The sequence below is a fragment of the Varanus komodoensis genome, unplaced genomic scaffold (genome assembly GCF_004798865.1).
Source record: "Varanus komodoensis strain SLA01 unplaced genomic scaffold, ASM479886v1 scaffold5, whole genome shotgun sequence".
Taxonomy (NCBI): domain Eukaryota; kingdom Metazoa; phylum Chordata; class Lepidosauria; order Squamata; family Varanidae; genus Varanus; species Varanus komodoensis.
The window spans coordinates 8,637,031-8,655,710 of NW_025336087.1; the positions used below are offsets into that span (position 1 = coordinate 8,637,031).

Consider the following 18,680-nt stretch of genomic DNA (forward strand, 5'->3'; position numbering starts at 1 on the left):
TGAGCATACTCAGTCTGTTCTTTGGAGAGCTGATCACTTGAGATTATGAAAAAATATGAGAGTTTCTTCCGACATATTTGCAGCTTCTTCTCCAGAGTCTGTTTGGTCCTCATCTAAAAGTTCTATACTACCTACTGAGATTCTTGTTTGGCATATTCAGGAATGAGTAGTCTTTGAATGAAAACATCATTGCAGCTTTCAGTGACTCAGAAAATATTCAGCATTACTAAGTACATTTATGGTGCAAATTCAGTGCTGCTTGTACTGCAGCTTGGATTTCTGCTGCCAATACTTTGCTTTACGTGGAAAGAAAAGGTATTTCTACATCTGAGATCTCTGGCAGTCCTGCAATATCTTGCAAGATGTAACAGCAGAGGCAAAGAGATTTTTCTATATGCTGTACAAGCAACTGATCTTGAACTACAAAACTCTGAGTTGGCATTGATTGATGAGAGACTTCAATCACCAAATGAAACTAAACTGAGTAAAAGGGGACAGTGTTTTTCTCAAAATCTTTCCCAAAGTGAACTTTTCCATGAAGTTTTTGGTATAAGACCTCAAGACTTGTATCAAACCTAAACAAAGACTAAGTATAGGTAACCACATATGCTTGAATCCAGCTTTTGTCAGCCTGCCCCCTCCCATATCTCCCCTTCTGTTATTTCTCCCACTGTTGGAATTAAATCAAGTTCCTAGGTGTAAGGCTCAGTCTTCTTTTTTAGAAAATGTTGATGTTAAATTGCATTGTGTAAAGTGCGATGTGTGCTGATGATGCTATATAAATAAATACTCTGGCTTAGATTCAAGGAAACACCCAACTAGAAGGGTATCCAGTCCTGGTTTTGCAGCTGAAACAGTCTGTAACGTGGCTCAGAAGCCTTCCATATGGGGGTGGGAGGTGGGATTAATCCTTCCACTAGGTATACCAAAACCTTGGGGCATGCCAGAAATAGTTCTTTGGCTTGTAGCCAAAATATCTAAAACCCAGTTCCTGGTCCTATTGCACCAAGAAATAGATTCAAGGGCAGGGCTACATATGCCTTAGTAGACCTATGGAAAAATGATCCAGATCCTAAGTAAATTTGCTTCATATAAAAGAAGGGAGGGACTGAGAGAAGAAAGTGCATTGCTCCTTGGCCTGTTCAGATACACAAGTTGATTTTATTTATTTGATTCCATAGATGGGGTGCCACAGCTCAGAAGGCTGTTCCCCTCATAGCGACCTTCTTTACTTCCTTCAGGGGTAACTCATAGAGAAGGACCTCCATAGATGATCTAAGTGTCCAGGTAGGTATATAAGGGAGAAGATGCTTCTTTAGATACCTAGGCTCTAAGCTGTTTAGGGCTTTATATGTTAGTCCTAGTGGTACTTAAAGCATTGGTTCTAAAGCAATCTGCTTTGCAGGGATATTTATTCATATTGTATTATAGAAAATATTGTACTGTTCCAACAAAGTTAAACATTCTGTTTCTACCATGTAGGATGTGGTCAACTTGTATTTTTAATGCATTGCTACTGTAAAGTATTTACATTTTAAAATACCACACTGTTTTCAGCTACTAAAAAGCTTTAAAAGAGAAAGCACATACATATAAAGGAAACTACAGCTTGTATAAAAACAGCTGAAATGGCACCAGGGATACAGTTTCAAATGACCTTGTAAAACATAGAGTTAGGTGCCATATGTACTGGAAATGTGTGTCTGTGTATATGTATGCAGATTTGCACATATTCAGATGTCTGTATCAAATACATATCAAATGCATGCGTGTGCTAGATCAAATATATGCTGTCAGTTTCTAATTCTGAATAACAAATGGTAGGCTACCATGTAAGGTCTCATTAGTGGCAACTTGCCAAAATCTAGCCTACAATGCTCTAATCTCCAGTTAATGTCTTTATCTCAAAGATCAAAAGCAGATGTTAATTGTGACAAGATGTCACCACTTTATTTCATCAATTCCTAAATCTTTTGGTTTTGCACATTTATGGACTGACAGTTACAAACTGCCAAAAAAAAGTATTTCAGGATGGCTATAATGCAAGCAGCAGGCTCTATCAGATTGAAAACAGTGTGTTCCTCTCATGCTGCAAATGCTTTTTACAGTTAGCTACCTACAAGTTAGAGGCAAAAACATGAATAAATTTCTGCTTATCCTAACAGTATCCAACATAAGATGTCACACTAGTTACCTGGAGTAAGAATCTATTCTTTTAAAATTTATGCTACCTTCATCTGAAATTTAGGAATATAAACTATTACTTACTGATGCACTCTCCTACATGCACTCCTTCTGTTTTTTATATGATAAAACATTTACTCTAAATTTTTAATGGCATGTATTACTCAGCTGTGTCATAGCACCATTGAAAAACAGTCTATCTGAAATAAGAAAGTTCTTATCTGTGTTGCTAGATTTGTGATAGCTAATTCATATAGCTATTTCATCAGGATGATTAAGTTTTATACATGTCTGTGTAAACTGATAAAATGTTGATCATGTAACTACACCACTAGACTAATTTCAAAGTTATCCTTTGTACTGAACTCCACCCCCAAAATAGCTTCACCACCATGGTGAACCATAGAATATATAAAGTGTCCCATTGACATAGGGTCATCAGTCTCCCCTGTTGATTTGTATTTCCTGGGATAATGCTGAGAATATAATTTTAACTTGAAGGCTTAAGGGCCTCTAATTTTAATAAATTCAACTGAAGATGAACTTATTATTAAAGAAACACCACCACCCACACACACTCCCCCCAAACTTACCTTCTGTGTTGGAAATGGGAGTACTATCACATTTGCTTTCACATTGCTGCATTGATGGAGGCCTAAGAAGATCTGGACAGTCACTGGATGCTTGCCCAGTATATGAGAGACACTGCACAGTTCTCATTTGTTGTCCAAGACCACACTGCGCAGAACACTAGGTTAAAAAAGATATAAAAGTAAGGTGAAAAAAGGAAGGGATGTCAGATTCTACATAATAAAGAGCAACATGGTGAACAGAGGTAAACCATTTAAACACATACATTGCTATTATGACACTGTAAGATTGATATCATGAGATTTTATTGGCAGCTATGGGATACCTTTATCATTGTCACATTATAAAATTTAAACTAGCCAGTGCTTGGTTTCTACTTTTATATGAGGATAAAAGAAGGATCTGATAACTACTATGTTTTCTCCACAAAAGTCATTTTTTTCAGCCATAAACCACTCATTTCTTTCTCTTTTTAAAAACTGAAAGATCCCTAGTTGACAGCCCTGAGAGTTCAGGCTTTAACCAAATAAAAAACAGACAGAGGCCAAACTAGATCTTGTCATATGAGAGCTGCAACTGGCCATATGGAAAACACTGGAAACGAAACAAGTTCTGATTTAAATAAAGGGTAACAACTATTGAAGTTCTGGCAGTTAAGAGAAGAAGCCACTTAAACATTAGTATTTTTGTATTTCCATCTTAGACCCATCTACTATTTCTTACTGAAGACAGAATCATGCAATATCTTTACCCAGATATTGCTCAGGTGGGATTATTTTATTCTAAGAGATCCATGACGTTTACTTTTGGCCATATTAGTAAAAATTCTTAAAAGCACAAAACAGCAAGTCAAGAAGACTCACTTTATTTTTGACATAACACAGATATATGGGATGGGAAATGTACTGCTTGGCAGCCAAAACATTATAGGCAGCCTTCCCCAACCTGATATCTGCCAGATACTTTAGACTGCAAAACCCAGCATTCCCAGCCAACATAGCCATTGCTGTAATCCAATATATCTGGAGGGTATCAGGTGGGGGGAGGCTGACCTGATGGGTGTCTGTGATATTGCAGAGCTTGCATCCGAAAAGGCCATGAAAAAAGAGGCTGATATTTCCCAACCTCCAAATATTGCAAGTTGAGGCAAAATGTAATATCCAGGAACAGCAGTAATACCTTGGGTGAATATGTTTATCAAGCTTACAAGTGAGCATCAATCAATTTTACTGATTGTCTGGAAAGGCCCTAAGATCACTACTGAATAGTCTCCATTTGGACCACTGTAACACACAATGTTGTGCTGTCTTTGAAAAGTGTAGGCAAACTTCAGCTGGTCCAGCATGCTGCAGCCAGACTGCTGACCAGGATCAGCTACAGACAACACATAACTCCATTGCTAGAATAGCTTCACTAACTACTGATCTGTTTTCAGGTATAATTCAGAGTGCTGGTTATGACTTATAAAGCCTTATAAAACTTGCACCATATGAACCTGCCAACTTTGAAGCTTTTCAGGGGATGACCTTCTCTCAGTATCATTGCCATCAGAGGCAGGTTTGATGGGAAAATGAGAGAGGGTCTTTTCATTCGTTTTGAACTCCCTGCCAAGGGAGGCTAGCTAGGTTTGTTGCTTGTTGCTAGTCATGAAGTTCTGTCCAACGCATCGCGACGCCATGGATAACATTCCTACAGGCCTTCTTGTCCTCCACCATCCCCCGGAGTCCACTTAAATTCGCGCTGACTGCTTCAGTGACTCCATCTAGCCACCTCATTCTCTGCCATCCTCTTCTTCTTTTGCTGTCAATTGTTCCCAGCATTAGACTCTTCTCCAATGAGTTCTTCCTTCTCATTAGGTGGCCAAAGTTTGTACGTATGTACGTATGTATGTATTTTTTGATTTATATCCTGCCTTTTTCCTACAAAGGACTTAAGGCAGCTTACATCATCTCTCCTCCTCCATCTTATCTCCACAACAACAACCCTGTGAGGTAGGTTGGGCTGAGAGTCTGTGACTGACCCAAAGTCACCCAGTTGGCTCCATGGCTGAGCAGGGACTAGAACCCATATTGTCTGAGTCCCAGTCCCATGCTCTTAACCACTACACCACACTGGCTCTCAGTATGTGAGTTTCATCTTCAGTATTTGGCCTTCTAAAGAGCAGTCAGGGTTGATCTCCTCTAGGACTGACTGGTTTGATCACCTTGCAGGCCAAGGGACTCACAGAAGTCTTCTCCAGCACCACAGTTCAAAGGCCTCAATTCTTTGGCACTCAGCCTTCTTTATGTTCCAGCTTTCCCAGCCATACATTGCAAATGGAAAAACCATAGCCTTGACTATACGCACTTTTGTTGGCAGGGTGATGTCTCTGCTTTTTAGTATGCTGTCTAGATTTGCCATAGCTTTCCTCCCCAGGAGCAAGCATCTTTTAATTTCTTGGTTGCAGTCCCCGTCTGCGGTGATCTTGGAGCCCAGGAAAATAAAATCTGTCACTACCTCCATTACTTCCCCATCTATTTGCCAGTAAGTGATTGGGCTGGATGCCATGATCTTAGTTTTCTTAATGCTGAGTTTCAAGCCAACTGTTCTGCTCTCCGCCTTTACCCGCATCAAGAGGCTCTTTAGTTCCTCCTCACTTTTTGCCATTAGAATAGTATCATCTGCATTATCTGAGGTTGGCACCCCCCCCATTTTTTGACCTTTGTCAAGCAGGCCCTTGGTATGTAAGCTAGCTTGTTGGGTTAGGTGTTTTTAAAAAAAATATTTTATTGTTGGCAGCTGCCTAAAGCATAATTTCCTGGTAGTAAGGTGGGGTATAAATAAATAAATATGCACCTAAAGAAAATAGTCCTCTTAGGTCAATTTTTTTTCATTCAGGCTACTGCAGTGCAAACAGATAAAGCTTGTACTTCACTTCTTAATGAGGCATAGGATGACCGACAACCAGTAGCCCAGTGCCTTTAGCTTTAGTCAGGCCTCCTGCCTTTGTCCAGATGCTGTCACTACTAATTGTGGCTCTCTCATATATTTGTCCTTATGTGAGGTATACACTAGACTCCTGCTCCTACTTCACACAAGTTTTGACTAATTGTATGCAGTGCTGGCTTTAATGTAACGTTTTTCATAACAAGGAAAACTGAAATAATTATACCATGTATATAGCGTTGCACACTTGACTTACTTTTCATCTAATATTTTGTAATGCAAGGCAACCAATATTCAAGCCCATGGAAGCTTATAATAGTCTTTTACTCTTGAGTCCTATATATAACTGTGCTCAAAAGTAAGTTCCACTGAGCACAATGGTAATTATTCCCAGTTAAGTATGTATTATATGCTGCCTATAGTGCAAAACATTCTCTGGTGTTTTGCTGCAACAGCTGAAATGGCCACCCATTTGGCCATTCTTTTTTAGTTACCCATAGATCCTGCCTGTATTACCTGTCCCCAGTCTCCAGTGACCCATCGTGGTGGTGGACATCTGCCCAAGCTACAGCGCATGCGGACTGGTGGCTTGTTTTCTTCTTGGCAATGCGCAACTGGAAATGTTTTTGAAAGGTCACTGCTTTTGCAAAGAACAATTCGATGCTTGAAACCAGGACCACATTTTGGAGTACACTGGATGCAACAAAAGACGTACATAATTTATATAATTAAATACAGATTAAAGTGTCAAAAATATGATTATACTAAATCACTTGTCCTCCCAATTAAAGGTATTCATTACAAGAACTTAACAAATGTCATGCTGGATCAGGCTAAGGGTCTATCTATTCCAGCATCCTGTTTACATGGCAGCCAGCCAGCTGCTTACACGCAATCCACAAGCAGGATATGGCTGCAATACTGCAATACTGCAGTTGTGTTCTCCTGCAATTGGTGTACATAGGCATACCATCCCTGATTCTGGAGGTAGTTTATAGTTATCAGGACTAGTATACATTAATAGCTTTATCTTCCATCCTTTTCTTACTAGTGAACAACAAAAAGGAGAGAATAAATCCTCATTTATTCAAGCAAGCAAGCAAAGTTTTCATTCCTTATCAGGCACAAATGTGTAAACCAAATGTTAGTTTAAGTATATAATTTCTCTTTAAACTTTCATGGATTTTGTTTAATGCAGTAATTACCACTATAGATTTATTTTCTATGTGTATTATTTAAAATACAAAAATATATTTTAAAAGCCCAGCTGCTTGCCTTACACTTAATATCCCTTTTCCTCAGCTGCTGCTGCTGTTGCTGCTGTGGCATATTCAAACAACACAATACATCAGCCCTAATATTTAATTATGGCTTACATGAACAAGACACAAACTAGCATCCCTCCCTCTTCCCTCTGACCCAGCATCGCACTTTTAAATTGACCAAAGTTCCACATTACGTCCAAATTTGGGGTATTTAAATTACACTTACTGAAAAAACAGGATCGCAGTTTTATCCTGACTTATTTGATCAAACAATTTAAATTAATCAGAGATTCCCCAAGATGAGACTTAACAGGGAACTCTGGTTTATTTAAAAAGGAAAATGAATGCTACCCAGTGCTTTTTTTTGTCATAGAATGCACCAGAACAGAGTTCCGGCACCATTTTTTAACAGATTTTCCAAGTTTTAAAAGTAACTTTTGAAAATTTGATGTTTGGTTCATGTGGATTTGAATCGCCCTGTCGAGTGTAGCAGGGCTGCAGCAAAATCATTAAAACGGTGCATGCGGGCTGCTTGTGTGTCGAAACTGATGCATGCATACTTCGTCTGTGCCGGTTGTGATGGCACTGCTCAGCTTGTGGCACTGTTCGGCTTGTGATTGGTCGTGTGGTCGCGTGCTAAGTGCTTATTGCGGGCAGCGACTGTTATGTTTCGTTACACAACTGACGTGTGTGGGTGTGTGTACAGTGACTGACTACGTGTGAAAGGTAAATAATTCCATGAGTTCCGGCACCATTTTCTTACAAAAAAAAGCACTGATGCTACCTATCTCTTCTTGGCTGCAACAAAGGGAGATAGGGAAAGAGATCAAAGAGCATGAGATTCATGCATATACTGCTAAAAGAGAGGTTGCTTACTGCACTCACACATATGGGCTCTGTACCTGACTTTCTGTAGTTGAGAAAAGTGTTTTCCTCAACTACAATCCTGTGTTTTTGCTTGCACTCACAGTGCCTTTAAGACCAGTCTTGGAAAGGAAGGAAACCCCACTGCTATGCAAGTAGGCACTGAAGTGAGAATAATGGGTGGGTTATGTGACTGCACAGATGATCACTTGAAGAACTGCAGTTACAGATGAGCAACCTGTCTTTCTCTTTTGTGATCTTCATGCATCATACATAGTGGCAAGTAACAAGCTAACTGAATGTAGTTTCAGTGCCGTATTGGAGAACAGCCAAAAAGTTAGCATGTCTTAAAGAGAAGTCAGCTCTAACCCTGATGTCTAGCTTTAAAATCAGTGTCCTCAGCTGTAGAAGATAAATCTGTTTAATGAACACCAGTAATGTAGCCAGTGCTTGAGTAGAATGGGCTTGGACTGGATGTTTATGGGATGCCATGCTGCCATGAATATCTGTGAAAAGAATGCAACTTTCAGCCAGTGAAGCTGAAACTGGCTTCCCAGATTTGGTTCTCATCAGGCCTATTTATTGAGCTGGGTTAAATCTTTTCCACATAAATTAGTCTCCTTCCACCTCCTCTCCCCCAGCCTGCTCATCAGTTTTAAACTCTTCATATCTGAACCCTCTCTCCAAACAGATTTCATTAAGCTCCCAAAATAGACAGACTACCAAAAGAGATACTTCCCACTGTTATGGCTGTAGAAGAGGTGCATTGCGCAGTATGATTTAATGAGTTTGATTTATTTTTGCATGACAAGTTAACTTTACGTAGAAAAGTAAGATTGTTATGTGAGGGCTTCAGCTCTGGGGTGGCATAGAAATGAAATTATTATAATTAATAGTAACAATGCAGAAGTGGATGGATAACCTGATTTTTACTTTGGATCTGTTAGCTGATTATAACATTTTCCATTTTTCTGTTTTGCATGATAAATATAATTTATCATCAGTGACTGAATATGTGCAATTGTAATATTTGCTAGGATTTAGGTTTGGCCCTGCTGCTCTTGCAGTTTCAGATTCTTCTCCATTATCAGAAGTACTTTAAGTTGGCCAGATAAATCTACCCACACTCTAGATCTATACATATTTATTACTGGTAAATAAATATTATACATGGGGTCTTAAGCAGGAATGAAATAGCAAATGGGGCAATTCTACTTTATCCACTACATTAACATTTGTCTCAGAAGTGTGAGGAAGCTCCACTTAGGTTAGTCCCACATGGGTAATAATTATGTGATCTTGGGTATCAATAATTTCATATGAAGTGGAAGAACAGCTGCTTTGGATTTGACCACTAATGAAATACAAGCCCCACCCCAATGCCCCCCGAAATTTATTATTTAAAAATGTGTATTTATTTTTACATGTTCAAACTTTAGTCACCTTCCAAGTACTCTCTGTTTGATGCAATATACCTATCAAGATGTTTTTCCACTGCTCAAAACAGGTTTTGAACTCACCAATTTTGATGCCTTTTTAGTGCTTCTACCATTTTTTGTTTCACTTCTTCCACATCAGCAAAATGTTTCCCTTTGAGGACTTTTTTCATCCAGGGAAACAAAAAAAAAGTCGTATGGGGTGAGATAGGGTTAATAGGGAGGATGGGACACAAGGGTCATACCGTTTATGGTCAAAAACTGCTGAACACTCAGCTGAACAAAATTTTACTACCACATGTTGTAGTAAAATGTAAATCAGCCATCACAAAATAGGCAAACGCATTGAAAGAATCTCCAAAACAAACCTCACTGAAGCCAAACGCAGCCTTCCACAACAACCTAGCTGGGTACACTGATGCAGATGGATTCCTAGAACACTCACCTAGTGGGGGAAGCCTGCACTACAAGGGGCCTGCCCTCCAGAAGATAATTCCTGTTTTTTTGGGGGGTCCTCCCTCATATTCTGGTATGTATAAAGTCTCTTACTTAATGCATTTGCACTTTTACTCACTTCTGACCAATCCAAAGGAACCCATTGTGGGGGGCAAGTCTGGTTGTTACAGGATTCTTTTTCTATTGGCTGGTGTGTTAAACAATGGCTACTGTCCAATGTCTCCTCTTCAGATGGTCCAATCTTCCTGATACACAAAACTGTTCGTGATCGCATTCCACCATCACAGGTCTTACTGCATTCTGACCAATCTCCTATAAACCACCTTCAAGAAATATATTGTGAGGAAAAACATATTAAATGGATATTCATGCAGTTAATACATCTAGCAGACCAAATGAAAAAATGTAATCTTAAGACTCATTATATATTGAGACAATTCTCCGGGAAGAGACTGGAGACAAACATTATGGGCAATATTGTTGCTGAACTTCTGCTTGACCTGTTACACTAAGGAGTTTTTGTCTTGAAATTCTGTGTGCCTGTGAAATGCTCATTGGATGCTACAGCAGCAGTGTTTTCTGTCTGTCTTTTTCTGCCATTGTATGATACTTCTAATGACAAGCAACATAAGACAGAAGATCCATAATGAACAAAATAAATGAGGTCATAAAAAGCAGATTAATGGATCCAACTCTTTATTTGCTCTGAACTGATCTTGTAAAATTGCCATTTTTTTCCATTCCAGTGTTTTCCATTTTTTTCCACTTTGTAAATGTAAACAACATGGGTAAATATAAATAAATTATCTCATGCACTTACTCAGGTGGGCAAGGCTCAGTGTTGCAGGCTCTTTGATTTTCTGGTGGCTTACTGTCAGGATCACAGTAATTGTTCTGTACTATAGAATTATCATCCAGCCTTTTACACACTATTTCTTGTTTTTGCACACCTTGGAAAGAAGCACAATATCATTAATGGTGCCTTCATTTTTGTCTTTCCTTATTTCAGAAAGAGAATGTTGTGACACATAAAGCTAATTGAAGTATACAAGCCACGTAAAACAATTTATCCAAAGCTCAATGGATGTACTGTTTTTGCCACCTACTTGGGCCTGCAAAAGCCAGGGGCAGAAACCATTGGGGCACATATTTTGCAAATGTCAGAGGAAGACACATAAGCAAGCTTTGCTGACATTGCTCTTCCCATAAATGAAAATTTCTTCTCTTTGTGGGGTTTACCCTAGTACTGAAATGGATAGGCTAGAGACCTGGAATCACATTCCAAGGATATAACCTAAAGGAGGAAATTATCTGTAATCCAAAATAATCTGTAATTCTAAGTATGAAAATGAAAGGAAAGAAGAATTTCTCCATCTTTTATTTCCATCTTTGCACAAGAGCTTGTGAAATAGTAGTTTTTTTCTTCTGTGTCCTTTAGTTTTCATGTAAACATGTAATGAGCAATAAATAAAAATTCAACCTGTGGTATTGTTTTCCATCACCACTGCAACCTGAACTTTTACCACACTCCAAAAATAAATAAAAAGGAAAGGATAAGCCTTCTTGATTGTAACTATTTTAGTCCAGAATGACTTCCTAGAACATGGGTCCTATAACCTTACAAGGAAAAAGCTTCAAATGAGCAGAGGAATTTAATTGGAATGCAATTTTATTGTAGTGAAAGGTCAAAGTAGCAGCAGCTGTTGAAATCTGTACTTAGTAGGACCAATTTCTTTGTTTATAATGACAACAGTAGTTGTAGTGAATATATACAACACACGTGTATTCTCTCTCTCTGCACATATTTTTAAGCGTTTTCTCAACTTTCTACCCTAAGGTCTGCTTTGCAGAGTTACTGAGGCCCATAGTTACAAAATGTTGATGTTGGGCCACAGCTGGACACAAAATGGTGACAGATGGAGGCAGGTTTGGTGCAATCAACAGGCAATTCATGATACCATTTTGTACTAACTATTCTCTCCTTGAAAATTACTAAATTCCTTGCTAAAGTCTTTCCTTGTAGGAGGGAGTTTCACAATTCAGCTTTTCTCAACTTTAAATACTCAGTCTCCTCAATTCAGGAAGAATATGATGATCATGATGTTCTGAGTTTGGGTATACTCATGACCACTTCTCTTGGCACTCATAATCTTGTCTTGGTTTTCATTCTATTTCTTAGGATTATTTTACACTTAAAACAAACAAACAACCCTGTGAGATTGCAATGTTGCAAAAATAATGTCCCTTACTTGGGTTCAAAAGACTGTTTTTCACTTTGGAGCTTTGCCCAGCAATTCCATTCCTGAGCTAGTTACTTAAAAACTATCAATTTCACCAGCTTGTCATCTGGAAAATGGCTCTTTTGTGACCGGCCATGGCCTAAATGGCAGTCATTACATAAGAGCACCCATGGCATTTTAAAAATTCTGAATGTGCCCACCAACCCAAAAAGATTAGGGAGCATTGCTCTATGTGGAGAAAACAATTAATTTTATATTGTTTTTGTCCTCTCAAGTCTTATCCATTCGTTATCATTTCTTTTCCCCATCTCTGTTCACACTTAACCTGTACTCTGTTCCCAACCAGTAGTTCCTTTCCTCACTTCCTCCTGCTGCTTTTACATACATTTCCTCCTATAAGAGCTTTCTTCTCTTATCCCAGCGCTCTCTATTCCACTTTTTTAAAAATAAAACTAGTATTATAAGATATAAGCCTTACTCTCTAACCAAGTTCCATGGCCATAGCAAAGGGCAGTCAAGCAAGACTCATAACAATGTTAGCTGAAACCTATTTGTAAGGTTGAAAGTTACCATATACCTGCTGGCAAGCCTAATTGAATATTTTGATCATTTCCTGAAAAGAGGGAACAAACTAATAATTTGGCCTTCACTGTACTAAGAATACTGGAGTCAGGGGGCTTTGTCATGTATGTTTCTAGACTTCAGGCCCTCTGAGTTAAAAACCAGCTTGAAACTAGAAACTCAAACAAAAAAGGGAAGCTGTGGGATTGGACAACCAAAAGAAACCAAGACTGATGAGTCACTGAGATGGCCAAAGTCACACAGTAATTCTTAACTGATTATTGCAATTTAAATGTTTTTTTTCATTTTCCTGGGTTGGAGGAATTCTCCATTTGACCCTATGGAGAAAAATCTCACTGGGCCATGCTGAGAAACTCTACTTTTTTAGATCTAGTAACTTTGATTTTCATCCCCTCTGGAATTTCTCTTCCATGGAACTAAGTAAACACAGCTCATTTTACTGCAGACTTATTGAATTAGTTCTGGAATACCTAAGAAAACTTGCATAATTATTCATTTTATTTATTAAAAATGCACATTATTTTTAATGCACTTTGTGAACTGCCCAGAGAGCTTCGGCTATTGGGTGGCATAGAAATTAAATAAATAAATAAATAAATAAATCCTGCATTTCTATTTCAACCTTCCTTACCTTTTCCTAAACAATTGCCTTTCCCTCCCTGCTTGAGATTTTCCAGGGATGATTTAAGGTAGTGAGGACAGGCGAGTCCAACGTTCTGCCTAAAGCATATCATTTGGTCAGTTTAGGAGATTTGTTAAAATGTTCCTGATTAGGACAATATTTACTTAAAGTAATTATTTAATTAATTAATCAAATTAATATCCAACTTTTTGTCCTCTTGTGAGGAGCCCATAGTGGTTGCCTAGTTCTCCTCCTTTCCTTTTTATCTTTGCAACTACCCTGTGGAAGGAAGTTGGGCTGAGGGTCCATGACTGGCCCAAAGCTCATGGTAAGTTCATGGCTGAATAGGAATCGAAACCAAGGGCACCCAAGGCCCAGGCCAACACAATTTCTACACTTGTTCTCAAATGAGTCTAAAATTTATTTATTTATTTGGGTATTTTTATCCTGTTCAATTACATTGCATGTCTCTGGATGGCTTACAAACAGAACACCCAATAAATACATATAAACCCATAATAATCCACAACTGAGCATAAAACATAGTTAAAGCATTAAAACATTAAAATTACGGGAAAATATAAAGGTCTTGACCTGGTGCCGAAAAGCATATAACGTTGGCACCAGGTGGAACTCTCTGGGGAGCGCATTTCATAGCCGGGGCCCCAGGCTAAGGAATAAAGATTTACTTTATTTCTGACTAAATAATTTTGATTTTAATATATAGATATGATACTGAATTTTAGTACAGCCAGCTTTAAGCACCATCAACTTCAGTGTGAGTTTCCAGTGAAATTTATCTCTTGCTAAGTTGTACCCTATATGAAAATATCAGAATGAATGAATTCAAAATATAATGAAGACTCATATTAACATTGCAAAAATGTAGAGATTATTTTTAAATAGGCTTTCTTAAAAATATAAGTATGTACAAAATGAAGATAAATGTCATGAGGAAAACTCAGAAAAACAGGTAAAAGACCATTTTTTCAATTAACTCATCATTTTACAAAATAACTCTAAAGAACTAAAGTGACTTGTAAAGCAAAGGAGGTGCATTTGCTATTTGTTCATGACAGCTGAAGATAAAATTGAAAGGGTACTGTTATCAGTAAAAATGTTTCCTAAAATCTTCACAGAGGATGCACACAGAGAGAAGCACTCCACTTTCATATAGAGCAAAATAAGTTTTAACACTAAGATAATGAGGAAACAGGCATGTGTATAAGACATTAAGCTGTATATGGCATTTCCTTCTTTTATGTATCCTCAGTGCAGAGCATACAGTGTTTCACAACACAGGAGTTTCTGAAAAAGCTGAAACAAAATAAGGTTGCTTAACAGATTTTTTTTAGTGTGAACATTTGCTGCTATTGTTATATTTTATATGAGAAGGGACTGAGAGTTTTGAACTCGTGGCGTTAAAGGGAAGCTTTACAGGTTCTGCAGTTAAAGCTTCGTTCAGTATACAGTTCCACTACTTATATCAGTGGGCATGACACATTTAAGAATATTTTTAAAAGGCAAACAAGGCACGTTGTGGCAACCATAGGCGCCATATTGCACATTTTCTAGAGTTTAATGGAACTGCACAGTGGCACCCTAAACTTGATATTTCATCTTAGAGAGGCAGATGAACAGATAATCACTCTGCTGAAATGAAATACATGTATTTGTTAAATATATAAAAATCTGAAGAAAACTAAATCAAAACAAACAGAAAGCAAATAAAGCACAAAAAATAAGTTTCAAGAGTATTTGAAATAAAGTTAATTATATTCTATTTCAGCTAAACTATGTTTTTAATCTACCTAATCATTGAAAAACTTACCTCCAGCACAAGTAGCTGAACATTCTGACCAAGGTAGGTGATTCCATGTAAACCCAACTTCATTGTCGCCACTGCCAGTACGAGAGATGGGAACATTGAATTTATACCTTATGCCCAGGTTTTGCTCCTGTAGTAAAATCTGCAGTTGAAAATAACTGGTTATACCATTAAAACATTTGGAAAATATTTCATTGGTATTTAATCAATGGCTGAACTTGTACTAGATTATTCTTTTTAGGAAACAATTTTGTAAATCAGTGTAGTTGTTTCTCAAATTTAGAATAACTGCTTTGGTCCTTCCAAACTCTTATAACTGAGTAGTGTGAGCTTTTAAAATGCAAAATTACCTTGGATCTTAGGCCTAAATCCCTTAGACCTTAGAAGGAATAGCCAGAATATTAGACATTATCCTGTAAAGGAGAATAGTGGATCTAAAATCTCAATGTAATTGTACATGGGGTTGAGAGAGCAGGATTGAAAAAATAATGTGCATTACTCCAGCTGGAATATTTGTTACATTTTGGGAGGAACACTAATGTAGTATAATACTTCTTTTAGGTATATCAAAAATAAAATTAGGATACAATCAATATAATTGCAATCATAACATATTGCTGGGAAACCCTTGAATTTGGATTGAAGAAGGCTGGGAGAAGTGGCGGGGGGGGGTTGCCTCCCCAATTTCTGCTCTGGATGTTTTTCACTAGGCAGGCTGTTCAGCTGATCTAGTGATGACACTTTGAAGGGAGAGAGAAGAAGTTTGATACAGGCTCAGAGCGACTTCATTTTAGTCTCCATCTGTCCCCTCCCACTAGAAAGGTCCCTCCTCCTCCAAGGTCTCTCGTTCTCAGGGAGCAGGTAATGTGGTTCTTTCCATGCCAACTGTGAGCAACTGAAAGAGCAGAGTTCAGAAGTCCAACTCCCCTTTCCAAGTTCTGAGCATTGTCTCCAGTCTTGGAGGCATTATCCAAGTCATTTTATCATCCCTGGGATTCTTGCCCAGGGATCACAGAACTTCTCTGTCCAATTATGTTTTCACACACACACATGCGTACGCACACACTGTTATTCATTTATTCAGGCAATATTGTTACATTCTGGTAGATTTAAAGTATTGTTACCAACTTCCTACCAGCTGCATAACAAAAAAAAGTGACATACTAAGTTGTACTGCTCCCAAAGGGTGTAATCCTACCATGTGTAAACTGAAAAATTTCCAACAATTTCTAGAATGTCCCAGTTGGATATGCTGGGAGTTGTAGCTTTTTATCCTCTTTAAATATACATAGGATTGCACTCAAGGATTTCAAATGAACTCTCCCATATTAAAGATTATATTTATTTATTTATTGGTTTTATTTATTGCCTGGATGTATCCAATTTTTATATTGTTATTTATTTGTTGGAAGCCGCCCCGAGGCTTATGCGAATGGGGCTGCATACAAGTTTCCCAAATAAATAAATAAATAAATAAATAAAATCTAAAGAAAAGTTAGGGAATTCAAATAATAATCTCAATCCTGCCTCACAAAGCTTTTGCCTTCTGGAAAGGATTCTGCAAAGGCTGAGCAAATAAGAACATGTTATTATTTGTAGCAGAGACCCTGTTTCATATTTCCATTATTTTAAAAATGTAATTCCTGCTAAGGCACTGTGCTGCATATGTTCATTTATCATATTGCATTATAATGTTTCAGTTACCTACCTTATCCTGCATATAATTAAATATATAGATGGGAGCATTCAAGGAAGAAATTCAAAAGGAAAACTACCATTTTCTAAGTAGCAACAAATGCAAAAGAACAAAGACAAACTTTAAGCAACAAGAAATTAAAATTCTTGACTTTGAAGAGTTTGTACGTGTCTGGTGAGATATTACTTTGTTTGTGCATCCCCATGCTGTATTAAAAATGGCTTCAGAACAGTCTTTCATTTGAATGCTGAAATAGATCACAGGCCTGTTTCTGGAAAACTCTCATTCCAAATCCCTTGTGGGCAGATGGATCTACTTGACTAAGCATCTTGGAAGAAGGGCTTATGAGCAACAAGGAAGATTATCCCACATGGCTGATGGAGGACAAAGCTCAAAATCTAATAAGCAGATATGCTATCTCCATATGGTCTTCAGTATTCATGTCTAGAAACTCCCAGCCAGCCAGCCATTAACTCACATTTTTAAAAGGTAATAAAATTACTTTACCATGACTATGAGGTTTTCTGAGGTAGGTCCTAAGGCTTCCAAGGATTCTGGTTCATCTGCTGGTCTTTTGTAATGGAAAGCTGTCCCAGCAACATCAAATTTTCTAGGCCAGTCAATAGTCCAGGCACCATTAACATAATAGTCATCTTCCTCAGATTTCAAAGCTTAAAAAAAGTGCAAAGTGCTTAAATATAGGAAGCAGCATGTAGAAGACAGACCACAGAGCTATTCTTAAGTGTATGTGTGTGAGTTATGTGGCAGGAGGTCCACCAATTGCCAAGCCCTGCTGGCTCACTGCAGCCAGGATAGCGGATGGAACTTTTCTCATTTTTAAAATTAGCTGTTTTTCCTTCTTTTTCAAAAATGTCTGCTTCTACTGAAACCAATTGGAGGGAAATCAGTGATACCAGTTTCTGAGCAGTTTACACACAGGTAAGGGTTGATAACTGTGATTGCAATATACAATCTATTTTTAAAATGATGAAAATGTTACTGTCCAAATGTATTCTGTTTGTTCCTAATTATTCTTTTGTGGTAGTCACAGTACAACTCTAGCTCTCTGAAGCAATTCTTCAAATATCAGTTTACTTTAGTTTACATTCTGTAACAAAGTAAATGTAGTGACTAAAATATTCAGTGGGTTTTCATTGTTCTCTAGGGTACTTTTGGGTAATATTTAACAAACATTTTTGTTACTGTGGCTGCAGTATTGATCCCCTGGCTTGGACCACAAACTGGCAAGATTCACTTGTGGTTGAACTGGTACAGTATTTCAGAGAAAAAAAGGGGGGACTGGGCAATACATCTTAGCAGTTAAAAAAAGGTTTGTTTTTCTCTCCCAAAAGATTTTATCTCAGCGTATATGCTAGCAACACTATTTGTCCTTACAACTTCCATTGTTGTTGTTAGTCGTGAAGTCGTGTCCGACCCATCGTGACCCCATGGACAAAGGCCTCCAGGCCTTCCTGTCCTCCACCATCTCCAGGAGTCCACCCAAGCTCACACCAACTGCTTCAGTGACTCCATCTAGCCACCTCATCCTCTGCCGTCCCCTTCTTCTTTGCCATCTATTGTTCCCAGCATCAGACTCTTTTCCAGGGACTCCTTCCTTCTCATTAGGTGGCCAAAGTATTTGAGTTTCATTTTCAGGATCTGGCCTTCTAAAGAGAAGTCAGGGTTGATCTCCCCTAGGACTGACCGGTTTGATCACCTTACGGTCCAAGGGACTCGCAGGAGTCTCCTCCAGCACCACAATTCAAAGGCCTCAATCCTTTTGCGCTCAGCCTTCCTTCTGCTCCAGCTTTCACAGCCATACATTGCAACTGGGAAAACCATAGCCTTGACTATAGACACTTTTGTTGGCAGGGTGATGTCTCTGCTTTTTAGTATGCTGTCTAGATTTGCCATAGCTTTCCTGCCCAGGAGCAAGCGTCTTTTAATTTTTTGGCTGCAGTCCCCATCTGCGGTGATCTTGGAGCCCAGGA

The 18,680-nt window shown here is 38.3% G+C and overlaps 1 protein-coding gene across 10 annotated transcripts in view; it reads right to left on the reverse strand.

The window, feature by feature from the left end:
• ADAMTS6 (ADAM metallopeptidase with thrombospondin type 1 motif 6) overlaps positions 1-18,680 on the reverse strand; it is a 176,860-nt gene that overhangs the window by 14,801 nt on the left and 143,379 nt on the right. For all 10 annotated transcript variants that reach the window (XR_006416234.1, XR_006416233.1, XM_044445771.1 and 7 more), the window contains 6 exons: positions 17,197-17,360; positions 14,997-15,135; positions 10,542-10,671; positions 9,840-10,044; positions 6,217-6,393; positions 2,778-2,934 (listed from right to left, as the gene is read on the reverse strand). Coding sequence is in view for 8 of the 10 variants with exons in the window: in XM_044445771.1 (XP_044301706.1) it covers positions 2,778-2,934; positions 6,217-6,393; positions 9,840-10,044; positions 10,542-10,671; positions 14,997-15,135; positions 17,197-17,360 (972 nt within the window). In the remaining 2 variants the exon portion in view is untranslated. The remainder of the gene's footprint in view (positions 1-2,777; positions 2,935-6,216; positions 6,394-9,839; positions 10,045-10,541; positions 10,672-14,996; positions 15,136-17,196; positions 17,361-18,680) is intronic.